Below are 21,419 nucleotides of genomic sequence, written 5' to 3'. Positions count from 1 at the left end.
GAATGAGCTAGCCTGTGTAGTAGCACCACAGCTTCAAAGAGGCCTTGGTTTTTCCATCTGTGAAATAGGAAATGTGGGAGTATGATCTAGTTGCATCTAATCTTGCTTTCAGCCCCAAAGTTCTTGCCTCCAACCATGAGCTTGCTCTTCTCGGAGCCGGCCTTGCCCTTCGCTCTCCCATCGTTATTTTCCCAAGTGTTAGTCATCCTTTGGAATTCAGCTCAGGAATCACCTCCTCCGGGAAGCCTTCCTTAAACCCCAGTCTGGACTGGTATACCCTCGGACTTTTGTAGCTTATTCCTGCCGCAGGGCACATAGTTATTTGCCAAAATTGTCTGGTTATACAGCCTTTCTTCCCATCAGCCTCTGAGTCTCTTGAGGGCAGGGATTCTGTCCTAGATAACATCTTTCCATCTACACCCACCACAGCTCCTGACAACAAAGGGACACCCAACTTGGGTGCACTGCACACAGAGCACCATGATCTCCAGAATGGTAAGTATTCCTGAAAGAATTTGACCCAAATAGCTACAGGGAATTGAGTAAAATTGAATGCCGTAGAAAATCTAAACATTACAGAGACTCAAGGAGCATATAGAAACATAAAGGGAAAATTGCTTTTCGAGATTGTAACAAAGGAAAAAAAAAGATACGCATTGGCTGTTATCATAGGTTTGGTTGGTGCAGTGGAGTGCAGATGGGATAATTAACTTTCTCTATACATCTCTCAAATGTTCAAAAATGTCAAACAAAAAATTAAACTGTAAAAAGAGGACTGCTTTAAAAAATTGATTTGAGAGAGAGAGGAAAAGGGAGGGAGGGAAGGAGGGAGGGAAGAAGAGAAGGAAGGAGAGAGGGAGAGCGAGAAAGAGAAACATTGATTTGTTATTCCACTTATTTACGCACTCATTGGCTGCTTCTTGCATGTGCCCTGACTGGGGATCGAACCTAAAACCTTGGTATATTGGGACAACGCTCTATCAACTGAGCTACCTGGCTAGGGCAAAAGAGTACCTTTTTTTAATTCAGGTATTTCTCACTATTTTAGGACAATCTGTTACAATACGATAGGAAAAGAGTGTCTAGCCAGGGTCAGCTGTTGACCTTGACATGAAACTTGCTGAGTGACCTTGGGTAAGTTCTGTCCCCTCTCTGAGTTGTACTTGCTTCATTTTTAAGTAAGGGAGAGGATTAGCCCATTGACCAAGGGATCTGATTCATATGCATCCCACAGGCATTGAGCCACGTTTTTCTCACATGGATTTTCTGATGACAAATCGAGGGTTCCCCACCCCCGGGAAATTCTATCATTTTTCCATGTTCAAAGACATACAAAGTACTCACAACTCCCTGCTGTTGTAGGAGCAATTTTCCTTCATTATCCTAAACCTTTCAGCATTTCTTGAAACCTCTTTTTATGTGGAAAAAAATGTTCCTGATGTGATCAGTAAAGATAAATCTGCTATTTCACATTTCAGAAAGTAATCAAAATGCTCCTTTCCAGAGTAGGTATTCATTATAATTTATGATGAGTGCTTGAAACTGCCTTTATTTTTCTCTCTCATCTGTCCAGAATTATTGTTTCTATTTAGAACAGAAATGCCTAAAGGGGTGGAGGGTAAATGTGAAGAAATCTTTTTGTTGTGATGTTTTATGTTTTATGATGTGTTTCCTTCATGCAGCATATAATCTTGGGTTGACCATAGAGCTCATTTGCATGACCTCCTTTATTTCATTCAACTAGGAGCCAAAAAATGCAGGAAAGATAGTTAAAGACTTGGAAAGTGGGCTTATTTTAGCCATTAGAGCCCGAGGCCTACAAGTTTTATAAGATTCCAAGAAAATATCCGAGAGCTAAAAACAATATATTGGTTCCAAAATAGTAAAAGAAAACTACACAAGCAAAATCAATAAGGACTTAAATTAAATGCTTCTGTAACATACCGTTATGTCAACCTTAGTATTCTTTAAATTTAGTGTTCATAAAAGTTTCATTATATTTGAAAAGAGTTGGTGGGTTAGAGTCTCATTTCATAAGACTTCCTGAGTATACCTCATCATTTTTCAAGAAATTACAGATGAATATAAATTGAGGAAGTTACTGTGGTAACAAAATAATTCCAAAGGCATAACTTTAATATTTCCTGTAAATGTTACAATAAAAATACATTCAGTTTATATGACATAACATGAGTTTGGGGCTCCAAAATACGGTTGCTTTGGGCAAACCAAGGTCTTCCAATGGCCTTGCATAGGAGGAGTTGATGAGTGGACAGGTTGATGGATAAATGAAAAGATGTAGGATAAATGGATAGGTAGACAGACGAATGGATGGCTTCACCAACAGGTGAAATAATGAAAAGATGATTGGATGAGTGGACAGACAAATGGAAGGATGGATGGATGGACAGACAAATAGGTAGATGGATGGATGGACAGGTGGATGGATGGATGAAGTTACTTGCTCAATATAATTCCCTGAGTTAGTGGATGTGCCCTGACTCCTTACTTCCAAGTTGTTATTAAAACCTTTTAGTTTGTCACAATTCCTTGAGTACAGGGACTGGAAAGCTGGAAGGGTCCCAAGAGATCATCTAGTACAACTTGATCACTTTGCAGATGAAAAATCTGAGGGTCAGAAAAAGGAAGGGACTTAGCTGATGGCACATTTTCACTATTATCATCAAACGGGAGGTGTTGCTTAAATGTTTGCCTCTCAGAGACACCTGGCACATGCCTATTTCTTAGACACCCTCCATATTTATAGAAGAGTGTTTCACCACTGATGACAGCTTGCTGCAAAACTGACAGGTCTTTGCTTTGGCCAAGCCCTGGGGTCTTTCCCACGTTCTGTCCCTGCTTTCCCCTGAAGGAGGCAGAATGGTGAATAGCAGTGTTGGATCTGGGCTCAAGCTACTAAGCAAGCCCTGCTATGGGGAAACATATCTGCCTAATTCACATTCATGCCATTTTATTCTTAGCACATGCTCTTCCCCTTTCCAAGTCCTTCAGGGCTCGGTTCAGAAATGGCCAAAAGAAAAGGAGTCCTCAGTCCCCTAACATATTGGACTTCTCTGTGTCTTTTCTCTTGGTGACCCATCCCTCACTCTGGAGTCCTGTGCTGAGGGAATGCAGGGCTAGCCAATCAGGTCCTACATCACTCCACCCCAAAGATTAGTTCAAAGATGAACCCGTGAACCAACTCTGAGTATATGGCACATGTATTGGCCTATTCAATCTTCTTCACAACCCTGTGAAATATGTACTATTATGAATCTCTTTTAAAGATGAGGAAACTGAGGCATAAAGAGGTGAAATAGCTTGCCCAAGATTATAGAGTTGATGAGGCAGAGATGAGACCTGAACCCAGCTGACGTGACTTCAAGTCAGCATGCTTAACACTGCATTATCCTACCTCTTAGTATTTGCAAAAACACTAGCTGTTGGCTTTTATTATAGATGCTGAACAATATATGTTTGCTCTCATCAAGTGCTTGACTCACAACTTCAAAATTTCTTAATCCCTGTGAGAATTAACTTTCTCTACATATCTCAATAACCTCATGTAACTTGATACATACAACCCCTTGCTTATCTGGATATTCACTTCCTGGTAGCCTCCGCTATGGGGAAGCTACAAAGAATTAAGAGCAGAATGATGAACGGAAGCTTCCAAGGTCAAAATGCTGCAAAGTGTAGGCTTTAAAGAATGCCTTATTCTGATTTTGCACATGATTTTACATGATTTTTTTTTTAACTTAAGAAAATTGATTTGAGAAAGAGAGAGAGTGATTAGTTGGTCCACCCATCTACACATTCATTGGCTGGTCTTTGTACGTGCCCTGACTGGCGATCCAACGCACAGTCCTGGCATATTAGAAAACCCTCTAACCAACTGAGCTGCCCAGCCAGGGCTACATGCCTTTTCTCAGCTCAAGGTGATTGGAAGGTGAAGATCTGCGAGGAAGTCCATGTACCATTGTGGAAAGAGTCATTGACTCAAGAGTTAGACTGATCCAGAGGCAAATCCCAGGCATAAAACTGGCAAGTAAAGAACTTCACCCTTCTGAACCTCGGTTTCCTCATCTGTATCATGTAGCCATAACAATACCTGCCTTACACTGTTGCTTTGAGATGGAAATTAAATTGTTTATGTAAATTGGCAGGTACATAGTAGGTCTTCAATAACGATATCCATTTTGATTGAACAATGATAAGTGGGGTTTTTTTCCTAATTTCTTCTTAGGCTTAGTTTTCTCATTTATAAACTTTAGGTTATAACAGAAGTTCCCCTGGAGCATTTCACAAGATTATTGGATAGTAGTAAGATAACAGAAATTAAAATGCTTTAAAATGGCCAGATGCTGCTTAAGCATAAGGCAGTAGTGCAGTTATTAGTACCAGAGCAGTAGGAATTGTACTATTGCTAATGCTACTATTAATCATCATTATGACTACTACTATTATGATTACTGCTGCCATTGTAAAAGAATATGATGTTGGTCCTTGGGTTTCTACAACATTTCACAAGAATTCTCTGGGTTAAGAATGACCACACAGACTGTGGCCTCTTTTTCAAACCTTAACCAATAACACCTCTTTTTATTTGAAATGAATTAGCCAAGGGCCCCTTTGCACGAGGAGACACAGGGATAAACCAACAACTGAGTATAGAGTGGTGAGTACCCACTGCAGCAGCTGCAAATCGCATGACAATAGCACAATACATTCTAGACCATGACTCAGTACAAGAGAGAGGTGGATCACAGATGGCCGCCCAGTCTCTGCCACCATCCTGGCCCCTCCCATCAAGAGTAGGGTCTGTTTTCTCTCCCCCTGAATCTGAGCTGGCCCCATGATGAATTTGGACCGGTACCGCACGATGTCCAACTTCTGAAGCTGGCCCTTAAAAGATCTTCAGCTTTTACCTTGGCCCCTTGGAGCACTCCCTCCAAGGACACAGCTGCCATGCTGGCAGAAGCCCAAGTCACATGGACAGCCCACAGAAGGGAACACTGAGACACTCGGGTGATAGGCAGCTCAAGCTGCCACACATAGGGGCAAGCACGTTGGCCCTTCCAGCCTAGTTCAACACCACACAGACCAGAAGACTCTCCAGGCGGAAGCCAGACTAACCATGAAATCATGTGAGATAATGAACGGAGAGTTGTTATTTTAAGCCACTAAGTTTTGGGGGGTGGTTTGTCAGGCAGCAAGAGCTAACTGAAACAAAGTGAATGTGAGTGCTCCAAGGAGACCTTCCTAACCCAGCTTAGAGGACCAGGGAAAACTGCCTGGAAGGGAGAACGTATGAGGCATACGGGTTATGCTGGTGAACAAGGGTCCCAGCTATTACACATGAGTCCACCGTCTTCTCCACATGATGCTTTTGAGTCCAAGGCAGGTTCATGATGAAAACAGGAATTTTAAAATCTTTCTCACCCAGATAATCATTTCTCCTCTTTTGGGATCAGCCCCACTTCCCTGGCTCTAAATCAACATGACAAGGCCTCCAAATTGGTTCAGGTACTCATGCATTTGTAAAAATGTCTTTTGCTGGAGAAGGCTTGGTATGTCTAATTTCTGCCCCAAGCACATTTTTATAGTTAAGCTGTATTATAAATGTCATTTAATTTACCCAGCAATGTCGGGCCTACATTAAACTGAGAGTCAGTAGCAATATATATAAGATCCATTTGGTACAGTCTGATCAGGGTTTGGGAGGAGGGGAAGAGTGGATTTAATCATCGTTTGTCCAAATTTATATTCTTTACCTCTCCTCTCTGCTGCTTTCTCTGTGTTTTAGCCTCACAGGAAGGACAAAGAAAACCTTTCAAAGCACCAGGCCAGGTCTGAGGGAGCAAGTCAGTGGTTAAGTTGGAGGTTTTAAAAATAGCTGAGGGATTAAGGTATGGGAATACTGTGGACTTTTGAGCAGGCTCACAGCATAGACTTCCCTTCCATGTAGTTGGAAGGAGGTTGCGCCAGGAGTGGTGAGCTGGGCAGACTGGAATTCAATAGGTCCAGATACTAGCGGGGAGGTAGGAGGCAGGTGAGGGGATGGGATTAACTCCTTCAAGTCCTGTCTGCCAGGACCTCCTAAATAATACCCTTCTACATTGTAGTCATTGTCATCAAACCAGAACCAGCCATTTCCCGGCTTACTGTGGCTTCTAAGCACCTGGGAATAAACCCAACACCTTCTGGCAGCTTCCCTGCCCTATAGAATCTGGCTCAACCACCTGCTGACTCCATTTCGCCCACTTCCTTCTCTTTTCTTGATACTCTTGCCACAATGGCTTGTTGTTAGGTCTTCAAATGGCCCAAACTCTGGCAATTTATCCTTGGCCCAGCTGAGAGCTGGAACTTGAGTGCTAACATGTCCCTGGATCAGCCTGTGCCTTGCAAGTATAGGAGCAGAATGGAGGGCTGATGGCAGCACGCAGTCATGTCGGGGGGTAGGGCGGGGCGGATCCTGGGACACGGCCAGCCTGGGCCTGGTTCACGGAAAGCTGTGTGTGATCCATCACACACTTCACAGGGTAGATTTTTTTTTTCTCTCTCCCCCCTCTCCCCCCGTCCCCCTTGCCTTCCCCTGGGCACATTCTCTTTGCCTTCTCCCCCCTAACCTCCAAGGGCCCTTCTTTTGCCTCTGTAACTCATTTCCTGGGTCCACGCAGCCCAGCTGGCTCACCTTTTTTACCTCTGTGACTCTAAATAAATTTTCTCTTATACGTTGGGGAAAAAAAAAGTTATTTAGATTTTCAAGGATGAGAGGTGCAGGGACACCTGGACTGTCGTCCCCAGGTTGGGAACTCAGCGAGTAGACTTCCACCCCCACCCATACATAGAGAAGCAGTGAATTTTCTTCAAGTCAGACTCACAAATGGTAGCTCTGGATCTTACCAGAGCTGTGTGACCTTGAGCAAGTCATTGAATATCTCCAAGCCTCAGTGGCTACTGCTGACAAATGGGGATAATCGTCCACATCCCACATGCATGGGGCTTAAATGAGCTAATGTGAGGAAAGGGCTCAACATCTACCCAGCATGTAGATGGTAAGCATCATTATCAGGAACAAAGGAATGATAAAAGATCATGTTTAGGGGTCAAATAATCCAGGCGTAGTTTGTGGATGCATCACACATCCTTGCCAGGCCTGAGTGGAGTTTCCTAGGCTGTGGGCAGAGGTGTACCATGAGCGCCTGTGTTTTTAAAAGCTCCCCGTGGGATTTTAACTCACAGTCCATTTTGGAAAGCACTGATTCGGCCCAAGCCACTACATGTAGAGATAGAGAAGCTGAGACCCAGAGAGGGACAGAGATGGGCCCAAGGTCACACAGCACACTTTCGACAGCTGTGTTGTGACCCTCGGTCAGATGATCTCTCTGCTCGTCCACACCGAGGAGCTATAGCAGGTCAGACGAAGGTGCTTGGATCTGGCTGAGTCCCTGCGGGCAGGGGGAGCAGTCTGCACTCAGCCCACGTTCTTTGAGATGAGAGCTGTTCTTAAAGTCCCCCCCACTCCCGCCTTCTTTTTAACTCCTTCAAGAACACAGTGCCCATAAGACCATCTTGAAGTTCTTTGGAAACTCTTTAAATTGTTTACTATCTCAGATTAACAAGCATCACCCTTCTCTCTCTTATTTGCAAGGGTGGACCGCTCTTTCCACTCCATTATGCAAACATGAAGTGATCAGCGTGGCTGGAGGCGAACATTCCTGCACAAGGCCTGTGAATGAATATTTGTTGAGTGAATGCGTGCGCTGAACGGGTGAAGGGACGGCAGCACAGAGAGGAAGTTCCTTGAGGGCTGGCCCTGTTGGTGCTTGTTCTTGTCCCTGGAGCAGAGCCCACGCAGTAGACACTCATTAAATATTTGCTGTTTGTGGTTGAAATCAGTCAATTTCCCGGGCCCAGTGGGAAAGACAGATGCACAAACAAAAACTAAGAATAGCTCAGCCTTGTTGCTATAGCAGAGGAGCTAGCCTCAGGGCCACAGAACCATGACAAGGGACAGAAGTGAGGAGTAGCATCTGGGGAGGGATCCCAGAGGCGCACCTCGTGTTGGAGACTGCGGAGGGAGGGGGCCAGGGAAGAGACACAAACTGGGAAAATTATGAGCCTTGTTCCAATCACAGAAAAAAGGCCCAAGAAGGAGAAAAGCAAGTTTCAGACCAGTATAGATAGTGTGGTGCCATTTCATAAGAATTCAAAGGGTATGTGTCCAAATTGAGGGTGTACTACAAAACAATGGGCTGGTACTCTTCAAAAAATGTCAATGGCAGGAAAAATCAAGGTCAAGGGACTATTGCATCGTGGAGACTCTCTGGCCCTCAGTTTCCTCATCTGAAAAATAGGACTAATTTTACATATCACTAGCCCCTCAAAGTTATTTGTGGTGATCTAACACAGTAATGGGTATCCTCTGTCACACGCTATGTGCAAGTAAATGACTATTTTCAGTACTACTTGAGTGAAACTACCCCACAGCCCGAAAGAATTAATTCGTTTTTGGCCAAACCTCATTAACTGATTGTCCAAGTTTATGCTTTGTGGGACCAGGGGACAGATTAATCATGTTATCATGTATATACACACATTCAGGTACCTTGACATAATCCTCTGCAATGCTGCTCTGGATGTATTTTTCCATGTGCAAAAGAGAATGAAGCACCCACATGTTGTGGCCATAAATGAAGTCAGCAACGTTGCTCTCAGCATGCCCTGCTGGTGTTCTCTAATCTGTCCCTGTGAAGTCTGAGATGGTTATTGAAGGTTCTCTTTAAGTGAGACATTTATGAGGCCTATTAAAGAGTGTCATTTATTTACTTTTTTTCATAGAAGTGAGGGTGGGTAAGACCAAACCAATTTGTTTTGTGTAGATATCGGCAGGGCTACAGGCAGCGGCCCCGGGCATTCATCACACACAGCCCTGGGTGCTTGGAGAGAGCCGTCCCCTGCAAGGAAGACACTGGGGGTGGGTGGGGAGACAGAGAGAGAGGGGGAGACAGAGAGTTGAAGGGAGGAAGAAGAAGGAGAAGGTGGAGGAGGAGGAGAATGAAGAGGAAGAGGAGAGCAGCAGGGAGGGGAGGGAAGGGGAGAGAGAATTTACATTTTTGAGTCATACCTGAGTTTGAGGAATAGTTAGATGTTAAATTTTTTCAGGGCAAGGATACATTTTATTCTTTACTGTGTCTCTCTCTTACCAAGTGCCTGGGACAGAGTAAAAGGTCTCGAAGGAAGAGAGATTAACTCTGGAATGAATGAACGTATGAATGATCCTCGCCCATCACTGTTTAGCCATCTGAGCCTCAATTTTCATATATATATATAATCAAATGGCTATAATAGTCACCTCTGCAGTTCTGCTCATAATTAAGTGAGGTTCTATAAATGAAGCCATCACAAAGACTCTCATGCATTACAAGAGTTTGTTTCCATCTCAGCCTTGCCAGGGGTCTACTTCCTTTGGAAGCAGAAGGAACATAGGAGGGAGACATACAAATGCAGGCATCACCTTCCGGAAGCGCCTGATGACAAGAGGGCTCCCCAGATAACGAGACCACACCACATGGTTCCTTATCTCGAGTTGTGTGGCTGATCCGAGATGCACCTTGGGCATAAAATACCAGCCAGGAAGTAAGGGATGGACTCACCCATCCAGATCCCTACCTTTTTCTGGGAACCTCAACTTTACTAACCAAGATAATAAAATACCTTAAATTGGGAAGCAGCTTCTAGATGTAGTTGCTGTGAAATCAATGCTCCTCTCCGAACTCCCACAGCATGCGTTAGCCGTGGGGCTCCTACAAGTGCGAACCCGGTTCCAGCTGGTTATCATAAACCAAGTCCCTCTTCCTCTATCAAGACTCTTGGAAAAGGTCACTCATTCATTTATTCATAGTAGTATCTATATTGAGTATCTAGTTTGTGTCAGGTACTGGGTTAAGCTCTTGAGGGAGAATTCCTTGTTTGTGTCTCCGACCCACTAGATGAAAAAAGTACATCCTTTTCCCATAAAGCACATACAACTTGCCCCAGGACAGGCAGTCAGTAAGGGATAAAGCTAGGATTCAGACTCAGCTCTCTGGGGCTCTGTATCCTGAACCCTTGGCCATGGCCCCGCGCCAGCGAGCACCTGCGGACTGCCCCCACGTGCCATGCTCTGGGCTGGATGTCACAGACGTGAGGAGTCCTTAGTCTGTGAGGAAGACAACCATGCATGTTATTAACAAGCATTTCCTGCACTCTAATTAACAATAATTACATTTCAGCATTCATTTATTCAACAAGTCTGCAGTTATTGAGCTTCTGTTAGATATACTATTAAGCGGTGGGGATTGAGAGCCAAATGAAACATATTCCCTGCCTTGGAGGATGTCAGAGTCTACCAGGGGAGAAAGGCCCTCACATACCTGCATCTGTGGAAAGTGATGAATGGCGGTGATTAGCCATTTGTTCATGCATCCCATGGCTGGACACCTGCTCTGTGAATCTGGGTCCTGGCTTGGATGCACAGTGACACATCCTTTTGATTTTCCTTTGATAGCAAGTGTAGGAGTAGGTACATGTTTAATGAATGATCATGATATATTTTATCATATGTTATATATGTTACTATAATTACTGAGCTCCTACTATGTCCCAACTATTATTCTATGAGTTTTAGAAGGTCAACTCATGACTCCTTACTACAGTCCTCATGATGTGGGTCCATTTGTCTTTCTCATTTCACAGCTGAGGGAATCAAGGCCCAGAGAGGTTAAGTGACTTGCCTAAACTTACACATTTGGATTAACAAGAGAGATCTGAGGCTTCCCTTAAAAGCAGCGGCAACAAGAAAACGTTGTTTTTAACCCCAACTGAAGTAAAAGCATGCAAATTAGACTCAACATATTTTTTATTTATGCCATAAATTAGGCAAATTTTCCTTCCTGAAGCTCTGGAAAACTAGACCTGATTTTTTTTTTTTGCATTAATTTCCGAGGTGATTGGCCCAAATTAGCTTTACAACTTGGTAAACCTACTTCAAAGGGGGGGTGTGGAGGTGGAGGCCTGATCAGAAGACTTTAGGGAAGGAGAAGTGGAAGGAGCTCCCTCCCCTTCCCTTTGCTAATCACTCTGAGTGGCAGGTGCACTTCCAGGTTGGGGGGGGGGCGGGCGGCCACAGACAGTGGCATAGGTTGGGCAGTGTTTACCTTCGGTGGGAGGAGGCTTCACATTCTCTGCAGGGTAAAAATAGCTCCTCTCGCTGCTGTGCAGGGAGGCTGTCCTGTGCACTGTATTCTTACAACCCACCCTGTGGAGCCAGGCAGGGGAAGCATTAGATTCTTATTGCACACAGGGAAACTGAGGCTTGAGCTGGTTGGGTGACTTCCTCCAGCGTCACACAACACATAAATGGCTCAGCTGGGATCTACCTTCAGGCAGCCTCAGGCATCTCAGCAAGCCAGCTCTAGAGTGCGTTCTCTCAAACACCTCCTCCCCCTGTCTCCGTGATGATAAAGCTTTGGAGAAACCACAATGTTATACAATAGCTATGTTACTAAAACCATGCCTGGAACCACAGGTTTGAAAAAGCACATCCTGTTTCCCCATTGATCTCCATGATTGCTCCTAAATGCATTGTTCTCACTCCTGATGAACCTTTCACAAGGCGGGGGAGGACTCCTGGGACCCTATCCTGAAGCTTCTCTTCCCTTTTTACTGCAGCCTGATTTTCAAAGAGGATGGATCACTTTTTACTGCCTAAATATACCAGTTAGGACGACCTTTCTCGCATACTCCTATCATAAGTTCTTATTTCCTAAGTCAAGTTTACCCAAACGATGTAAAGACTGTGCATTTTCTGCAAATGCTTTTGTGTCTTGTACCCCCATATCTAGTTATACGTGGCCAAAGAATGCATTTCATTCATTCACTCATTCATTTATTCATTCTCTCACTCACTCTTCCATTCAACAGAACAGCTGAGAATAGAGAGGAGATAACAGTCAAGCCCTGACCCCAAGACTCTCACTGTCCTGTGTGGAAGGGAGACAAAATCCACAGTTACAACACATTGTGATTCCTCTCAGCTCTCCTGGTGGTGTTTATCGGCGAGGCACCTTGATGAATATGGATGGACTGGCAAAAGGGTTGTGGAGCCACCTCCCAGCAAATTAAAAGGGTTGAGAAAGCAACCATCAAGGCCAGCAGAGCAAGTGTGTGAAATGTCATTAGCGGTGATTACTCACCCAAAGCATAGACCTGAGTGGCCCTGTATTGTGCCCCATGGCGCGCTCACCACGCAGATGATTGGATTCAGCACGAACAGCCAACCTAGTACCTGAGCAGGACAGACCTCTTAGGAATCTGAACCAGGAAGAGGTTGAGTGTCAGGAGGCACGTCTGGACTGCAGTACTGTTCAACAGGACTTTCTGTCACTATGGAAATGTTCACTCTCTGTGCTGTCCCATGCATGGCAACTGGGTACTTGAAATGTGCTCAGTGGGACTGACAAACTTGAATTCTAATTTAACTTAATTAATTCAGATTTAAAATCAAATAGCCACATGTGGCTAGTGGCTACCGTGGTAGAAAGACATGTGCAGAGTTTGAGCTGGAGAAGACAGGACAGTCCATGTGTAGGTAATGAGGGAGATCTACAGTGAGCGAGCAGAAGGCAGGCACTGGAGAGGCAGCCAGAAGTAACTGATGACAGAGAAATCGATGCCATGCAATAGACATGATGAGAAGAGCCAGCCCCGGGAACATCCCTGACCCAACTTTTGGGGAACTCTTCGAGCAAGCCTTCTTATTCTTGAACTATTCCGAGTGAGTCTTTGTTCTATACAGCCAAAAGAAACCATGGTTCCTCTCTTGGGAGCCAGCAGTGATCTGAGAATCGGCAGATCGGCTCAGAGTAACAACCACAGTAACAGCAAATCATCACCATCATTGTCATAACCTTCCACCACCGTCATCTCAGAGTTAAGTGGCTTGTCTAAGATCACACACTTAGTTTGGGACTGGTGTCTCTCTGACTGCAGCGTCTGCTTTCTTTATTAAGCTACAGGGCCTTGCCAAGCTGGGTTCTTGGTCCTGGACCAACGTTCCATTTCGGCATCCCGAACTCACCGATTTATGATGCTAAGCTTTGGCACGCGTCCACCTCCAAACTGGGAAGGGGTGCGACCAGACAAGGCAACTGTCACCCAGAGGCTCACACCCACTTCCTCTCCCTGTGAGACTTGTCCCAAGCTCCTTGTACCCACCCACCTTGCTCTAACCTCCAGCCCCTGATCATCCCTGGCGTCCAGCTACTACTGCCCAAGGCTGGCCCTGAGCACGTCATCTATGCCTCACGTGATCCTTCCCTGGCTCTCACACACCATATTCCTGCTGGGTTTCTCAATCATCCACTCTCCCGACCCACGTGAGAGCAAGGAAGCACAGGAGGGGCACCTGGCCTGGGACCTGCGCCTCCCCAAACCTCCGTGGTTTACTCTTGCTTGCTTGACTTGAGCCATCTGCTTGGATGGCACCTTTCCCAGGTGCAAGCTGGTTCACTGGGGCCTCAAAAATTCAGGTGCCAAGTCAGGAGGGGAGGGAGCTATGGCTTGACTTCAGCCTCTACTAAAGCTCCTTTTACGCAGCAGTCACTCTGCCATGGCCACATAATGTGTGCCCCCAATGCAGTAATGGATGCTGTGGCTTTAGGGGACAGGTGCCCTCAAGGCTTTTGTTGCCACATCCCTTTGGGTCTCAGAACATGCATAAATCCCTGGGGAAAGCAAGGGTTCCATTGTCCTTAAAAGGGGGTAGGGGTCACTTTAGAAAGGGAGTCAGGAGCCAGGAGTCTGAAGTTCAAGTCCTGGCTCTGCCACTCACCTGCAACAGGACCTTGAGTAAGTAAGTACCTTCCTGTCTTTGGGTCTCTTTCTTCAATAAAATGAAAATATCAGGGAGAGGACCAAGGCAGCTGGGGACCCTAAGAACCGCTACAATCTGATTCGTATTACAGACACCAGGAACGGTACCTTGTTACTTTATTTTTATTTTTTGCAAAGCCTATCTACACTGATGCCTCCCCCACCCAATTACAAGACCCTTGGGAAGAAGACAGAGAATAGACCATCAGCTCCATGCAAGATCCAAGATCTAGGTCTGGGCGACAAAGTGGCTGGTCCAAGGTCATGCATCCCACAGAAAGCAACAGATTCAAACTCAGGTTGCTCTGACTGCAAAGCCTGCGTTTTGACTCACATTGTCGAACTTTCCCAGTTTTCAGCTGTGCATTTGCTGTGTTGGCAACTGCCAGGGTCCCAAGAGAAGGAAGATTCTACAACTTGGTTGTGCCCAGAAAGTTCCTATTTTGGAAAGAGCTAAGCCACAGGGTAAATAAGTGCAGCCAATATTCCTTTGGAAAGAAAGATGACTTCAGCAAGGTCCGTCTTGCAGCTCGGTGTTTGTACAAATGTGTTTTTTTTCTGTTTCCAAAGTGTATTTCTCTCCTTCATCTTCGAATTTTTCTTTCTCCTCTTTTTTTTTTTTGGTAGAATTCTTCGGTGATTTCACATCTATTATCTCAGTGCTTTTTCTCATAGCAACACTATTATTATTTCCATTTTTCAGATGAGGGCCTGGGGCTCCAACAGGCTGCGTAAGACCACAAAGGTGTAGGAGAAAGAGCTAGACATTAAATTCAGATCTTAGGGCTCTGATTAAACCTCCTCACAACTATGATTAAGATGAAAAGCAATTTAACATGGTTTTACAAATGGGTTGAGCACTTAAGTTCAGTGAGATACAGGCTAAGAGAGATGCGGATGACTAAGATTCAGTTGAAATTTTTGAAGAGTTCATTGTCTAGGGGGAGGGAGGCATATAGCTGGTAACTTACATATTCTCAGTGCATAAGTTACCCATAATGGAGAGAGAAAATGTGATGGGGACCCCGGGGATCGTACATAACTGACAAGGAGAGGAAGGGAGCAAGGGACAGTCTCATAGAAAAAGACAATTAGGGACTGGGTTTTGAAGTTCACCAGATGAGTAATAGTAGCAATAATGGCAAATTTTTACTGAGTGTTTGCTGTGGGCTACACATATTGACATACATTGACTATTCTTAACAATCTTGCCAGGGAGACATGACCCTTCCATTTTGCATATAAGGCCAAAAGAGGTTCAGAGAACTAAAAACACATCGCGCAAGCTCGTGCTGCTAAAATCAGCCAGCTGGGAATTCAGTCCAGTCTTTTCTGAACTCCTTCAGCGGTACAGCCTCCTAGGAAGACGACATAGGCTAAAGGAGCAGCATGAGTAAGATAAGAAGGACATTTAACCCAGAAGACTTCAGGGTAGGTATGGGAGGTTGGGATGCATTGTTTTTTCCTTACAGCGAGCTGACTTGCAACACCTGGCATTTGCCACAAATGAGAAAACACTTCCCCTCTCGGGGTCCAGTCAAACCACCTTGATTTCCAAGCTTGTATCAGCTCTCCACATGACCATTGCTATATGACACCTACAGCCTCCTGCCCTAGTATTCTAGACTTCGCAATCTGACGTGGGTTTGAATCCTGACTCCACCAACCGATTGGCCATGACACCTTGAGCCAGTACTTGTACGTTCTAAGGCTCTACCTCCTCATCCAGACTGTAGTCATACCACCTGTTAGGCTGGGTGAGGGTCAAATGAGTGAATATGGGGTGGGCACGTGGACAGTCCCCTGGCACAGAGCAGGCTGCTACGAGATGGCAAAGAGCAGTGTTACATTTTGTCATTCTCTCATAACAAGTCCAGAAGAGGCACTTGGGGGTGTTTGGGATTGTCAGCCTCCCACGTCAGCACCTACCTCCCTGAAGTTTGAACAGTGCGGGTCCACTTATATGTGGATTTTTTCCAACAAATATGTACAGTACTGTAAATATATTTTTTCTTCCTTATGATTTTCTTAAGAATGTTTTCTTATCTAAAACTTACTTTATTGTAAGAATGCAGTATATAATACATATACAAAATATGTGTTAATCGACTGTTTATGTCATTATCAGTTGACTCTTAGAAGTTAAGTTTGGGGGAAGTCAAAAGTTATGCTTGGATTTTCGACTGCAGGGGGGTGGGGTGGTCAGTCCCCCTAACACCCTGTTGTTCAGGGGTCAAATGTAAATTACGCAGTCGGCTCCCTTCCTTGGAACTCAGCATCCTTTTATTGTCCCCTAAAAGTGGCCCTGTTCTTCCCCACCCCCTACCTTCACCACCACTAAAGGGCTGCTTCTGAGGAACTACAGTAACCAGAGGATTATGCAAATATGCAAATCCGGTAAAGCGGTGTTTACCCAGGGCCCTGGCTGCTGTGGTCTCTGCTCCGAGGCTGGGCCTGGCTGTCTCAGAGAGGACTCCTTCAGTGTCATCGCAACCTCTAGTGGACGACAGTGAACACCGCGGCTCGCAGGCCTTTGTTCCAGCTCTGAGCCCGCGAAGGCCAGGGGGTGCGCAGAGAATGGGCACGTCTGGAGGACGGTTGCAGGTATGAGCGTGTGTGCCTGCCTACCTTCCCCTCGCACTCACTGCTGCTCCCCTCCCTCCAAATCCATGGGTGCCTGACGCGTTCTGAAAGCGACAGCTTCTTCCGGACCTTCACTACCCCACTGCCGCAATCTCCCCTCTGGCTGCTGGTCCCTGTCACATCCCTCAGGGCCAGCTCAAATGCTACCAACTCAGGAAACCCGTCGCTGGCCACCCTGGCCGGAATTGAACACACCCACCTGTGGGGGCCCATAGCGCTCTGGCATGGCCCTCCCAAGCGCGGATCATGCCGCGTGGACACTGGGGGATCGCCTGCAGCTCTCCCTTGCTGGGCTGCCCTTACTGTTATAGGGACCTCATCATATTACTCTGTGTCTCCAGCACCCAACATGGGACCGGCAGCCTGCTCAGCCAATGCTAAATAAATGAAGGAATGAGTAGATGTCATTTCCAGAAGACTCTCTTCTAACACCTTCTTTCCAACCATTAACCTTCCATCCTCCATCCCTGGTACCGTGAACCCTGCTCCCTGATGGTGACATCGAGGTTCAAAGAGATACAGCGTGAAAGTTTGGAAAGGAAGGTAGTCTGCCCCCAGCAATGGAAAATTCTCACCTGCTACAGGCAGCACGGAGGTGCTGGAGCTACTCACTTATCCCATTGCCACCCCTTCTACTCTGGCCTAAATTATCCAGATATTCACGGCAACATCTGGTTCATACCAATTTCGGGCGTTTGCTTCCTTGGCGCCTATGAAGAGGGGAGATTTGCTCTGTGGCCAGCAGGGACAAAATGGGAGTAAACATTAGTTGAGCATCTACTGCGTGGCAGGCGCCTTACAAGGAAGTGTTATGTAATCATTACAACCTTCCCTTCCGCCCGGGACCATCAGTCACCCCACCCCCATTCCACAGATGGTGAGATGAAGGCTCAGAGAAGATAGTCCCGCTGAATGTCACACAGTCCTAAACAATGGAGCTGGACCCGGACTGAGATCATGCTGATTCCAAAACCACAACAGCTCTTTACCAGAACCCCAGAACTCGCATTCTAGTGCCCAGCTCAGCCAAGCTCCCCAGAGCAGCCTTGCAAGTCCTCTCTGGTGTTCTGGAATTTGGGTCCGTGAAGGAAACACACACCGGTATAAAAAGGGCAGCTGAACTCTGTCTTCCAGCAATGCCTTTCTCCCAGCGCCCTCCTGCCGTCTTTCCACCTCTCCTTTCTCTTCTCACAGTGTATGTCACGTCATCAATAATTTCTCTCAGAGAAATAGGGATCCGTTGGGTTGAGCAGAGAGAGGGAGGGCAAAGGCAACGGTGGGGCCATCTCCAAACTGTGAGAGCTCCGTGCCGCTCTCGTCTTTGGCATTGCACGCACCTCAGGGGCTCCAAAGGTCAGAGTTCAACTCTTCTGCCCTCAATCACCAACTATAGCGTTGAGCGCCCCTAGTGGCAGTCTGCACTACTGGAGTGTTGCAGAAATTGTGGACCAAATATGAGGACCAGGACGCTGAGCTCCTTTAAGTAGCTTTTCGAACAGCAGGAATGAACTTGTGAGCGAAACCAGAAAACAAGCCACTCTGATCAAGAAACATCCTTGTGCCTTTGGAAGAGAGAGGAAAGGACTACAGCATTATTTTTCTAATGCCTCGCCTCGCCCTGCGAACACAAGGAGAATCCCTCAAGGATAGATAAGGTGGTCCCTGGCAGCGACAGCCGAAACTCCGTGGAAAAGAACGCCAATCCGTAATGAAAATGGTCTTTAAGTGAATCTAACAGCAGCGCACATTAGAGACTAGAGGAAGCAGCAAATTTGAACACTATTCAATTTGCTTTATTAATTCAAGAGAAAAAGAAAAGAAATTACATGCAGGCTCTGCAGTCTTAGCACGTAGTTGCAATTATTCCCCATGTGCATATCTCAGACAATAAGAAGCCTCTTCAAAAACAAGTTACACTTTATACTTATTCATGCCTTACAGCAAAATGGCCCAGAGTCACGTGACCTGCATGAGAATGTAGCAACAAGTCCCTTTCAAGTATATACAAATTCTCTTACTGCACTGCCGATGGAATGGCTAGCTTACAACAGAGAATCAGAGGAACGGCTCTCCATCTGACACCAGTGGAGCTTGGCTCCATGGTAAAAATAGAATTATTGTGGAAGGTCAGTTGTTTCCAAATGCACCATCAGAATTGGCAGTGCTCATTGGCTACCCTCACTCGCTCCTGATGACTCAGAGTCTCAGAGTCAGAACAACATGGTTATTAACAAGCCTTCAGAAGTAGTACATCGGCCGACTTTCATTTGGCAGTGGCCTGAAGTTAATTAAGAAATATGCTGGCTTGCCATAGTGCAGAGTTGGCTATGTTTTATATTAAAAACAATATAAAATGTCTTAAAAATTAGCATGCACACATTTTGTGTTTGAAGCCAGTGACGGAAACAGGATATTGAAATCTTTGTCTTGGAAAACAATTCAACACGGGCCAGTAAGACATTTTTCCTGAAGGGTGGTGTATTGAAGAGTCTGGTCCTCGGAGACGGAATCGCTTTAGAGAAGCCAGCAAGCCACTGGTTAGCTTTAGGTTCTTCCTGTGTGTGTCAGTCACAGTATGGACTCAAAAGGTGGGGAGCAATGAGGGAGGGAGGTCTGGACTGTTCAAAGCCACCCAGCCATTGTTGGAAGGAGACAGCTAATTAAGGAAGGGGATGCTGTGGTGGAGACGTTTTATTCAAACCAATTCTCTACTCTCATCTTTCGCAGAGAAACTGTCCAGACCTTGTGTCAATTGTGGATATTATTGCCTCAAGTGGGGGCGGGGGAGGGGGGCTGCTCTAATGATATGCTTTGTTAAACAAAAGGTGATGAATTATTTTCTTCACTCTGCATTCCAGCCTCCACGTTTCAAGAGAAGCGGGTGGGGGATAAAATGCCTGATTTATGCTGTGGAGGGCACTCCAGGCCTTGGGGAAGCGTTGAAGGGAAAGGGACCCAGGGCTAGGGCCCTGGTCGCCGAGAGCTGTCCGTGGCCATGGGTGCTGAAAGCAGGCAAGCGCAGCAGGCGTCCAGAACTCGCCAGGAAGAAGGGGTGCTGCCTGTCCCCAACTCCGGGCCAAGATGGTTCAAAACAGAGACTGGGTAGAGCGTGTGCCCTCCGACTTCTTCAGCCTGGGCAGACCCTGCCACTACCTGCTTTTCCCACGTGAGGAGCGTTTTTCTGGGAAAGGGAGTTGGGTCTTTCAGAAGGTGAGACAGGATGGTCTACCAGCATTGCCCTCTGCTCTTGTGTCTCCTAGTGACCTGATCAAACCCTCCAAGCTCATGGGGTTAGCTGGGGGTGAGTTAGGCGCTGTACTCATCTCTCCTTCTCAACCCCCTCTCCCCAACTTTTTCTTGGGTACCTTAGTGGGATGGAGAAGAGGTGCAGCCCCAGGTCTGGGAAGAAGCCGCCACCATCCTCCACTAAACGTGGATCCCCCTTCCGGACGGCCAAGCACGTGGTGGGTGAAACTAGCACCCCCCCACCCCAACACACACAATTATTAATAGCATTTAAAGACGCTAGGCTGCCAGGGGGAGAAAGAAGTGGGGAGCTCGCTCAGCTTCCTGACTGTGACCTAACATCTCCTCTCTGCCCCACCCCTGCCAGTTCTGAGAACCCTGAGCCCCTTCAAGTGGCCCTTAGGCAAAAGCCACACCCAACTTTAGCTTCCAGACACTTGGTTGAGATCCGTCCTAAAACCGAGTCCCTGGGGCCACCTGAACCACGCGAAGGCGAGAGGTCCCGGAGTGGGAGGGAGCTCCCCAGTGACGCCCCCCAGACGCACTGTTGGAGTCCAGTCTTCAGTTTCAGGGCGGACCAGTGGCCCCCCTTCTCATCCTCTCCCAGGAAGGGTGAGAATTATCTGGCACCCAGCCCCGGGTGCGGTTGCAGGGAGCTCCGGGAATCTGGGGTTTGGAGGCTACCCCACTCCAAGGAGATTCTCTGGCGCTGCAAAGGGGAGTCAGCCCCCACAGCCGGGGAGACCGAAAGGGAGCCCACAACCGAAGCAGGGAAGCGCCGGAGTCCTGCAGACACATCCCCACCTCCACGCTCCCATTAGCCGGGTCAAAGGGACGCGGGTCCTTGCCCCGAATCCGGGCAGCCACCCCACTCCCCATCCCGGCGGGTAGTGCGAGACTGGCCCTGGGCAGCCAGGACCCCTAACTGCCCCACACTCACTACAACTTTGCCCCCTCCCCCGCCCCACCCCTCCTGGCGCTCACCTCCCTCCAGAGCGGCCGCGGGGCTCCCCAGGAGCAGAGCGAGGAGAAGGGAGATCCCGCCGAGTCCCACGGCGGGCTGCCGGGCCGCTGGCATCGTGGCTGCGGGGCGGGGGGGCGCGGAGCCCGGGCTGCAGGGCGGGCGGACAGCGCGGGAGCCGGGCGAGAAGAGAGGGAGGGAGGCAGCGAGCGAGACAGGGAAGGCGGGAGCGAGGGAGGGGGCCGCGGGCCGGGGCAGCCGCCGGAGCCCCCGGGCGGACGCGCGCTCAGCCCTGCGATCGCTCTGGCCGAGCTGCGCCGGGCGCGGGCGGGCGAGTGAGGAGGAGCCGGCGAGCCAGCGAGCGAGCGAGGCGCGAGCGGGAGGAGGGAGGGGGCTGGGACGGAGCGAGCGCAGGGAGGGAGGGGGCTGGCGGCGAGGGAGAGGGGCCGCCGCCCTGGGTGCCCGCCTCCGCCTCTGGCCGCCGGCCCCGTCGGCCCTGCAAAGTTTAACGCTGATTCCCCCTGCGTCCTCGTTCTCGTCGCTGAGCGTCGCTTCTCAGGGGATGCTCACAGAAGCCCTGCACTGGCGAGGCGAGGCTGGGGAGCGTCCGGACCATTTTCCAGACGGTGAGCTGAAGGCCGCAGCACCCAGC

At 47.5% G+C, this 21,419-nt stretch overlaps 1 protein-coding gene across 2 annotated transcripts in view; it reads right to left on the bottom strand.

The window, feature by feature from the left end:
• The window catches only part of SEZ6L (seizure related 6 homolog like), a 162,546-nt gene extending 141,642 nt beyond the window's left edge, over positions 1-20,904 (bottom strand). For both annotated transcript variants that reach the window (XM_054594044.1, XM_054594045.1), the window contains exon 1: positions 20,791-20,904. In XM_054594044.1, the coding sequence (XP_054450019.1) occupies positions 20,791-20,884 (94 nt within the window). In that variant the 5' untranslated portion in view covers positions 20,885-20,904. The remainder of the gene's footprint in view (positions 1-20,790) is intronic.
• Positions 20,905-21,419: the final 515 nt, after the last annotated feature.

The sequence above is a fragment of the Pteronotus mesoamericanus genome, unplaced genomic scaffold (genome assembly GCF_021234165.1).
Source record: "Pteronotus mesoamericanus isolate MK-2021 breed Mesoamerican mustached bat unplaced genomic scaffold, CSHL_Meso_final scaffold_507, whole genome shotgun sequence".
NCBI lineage: Eukaryota > Metazoa > Chordata > Mammalia > Chiroptera > Mormoopidae > Pteronotus > Pteronotus mesoamericanus.
Note: the sequence above shows the minus strand (reverse complement) of the source record. Positions and strands in the feature narration are given on the sequence as shown.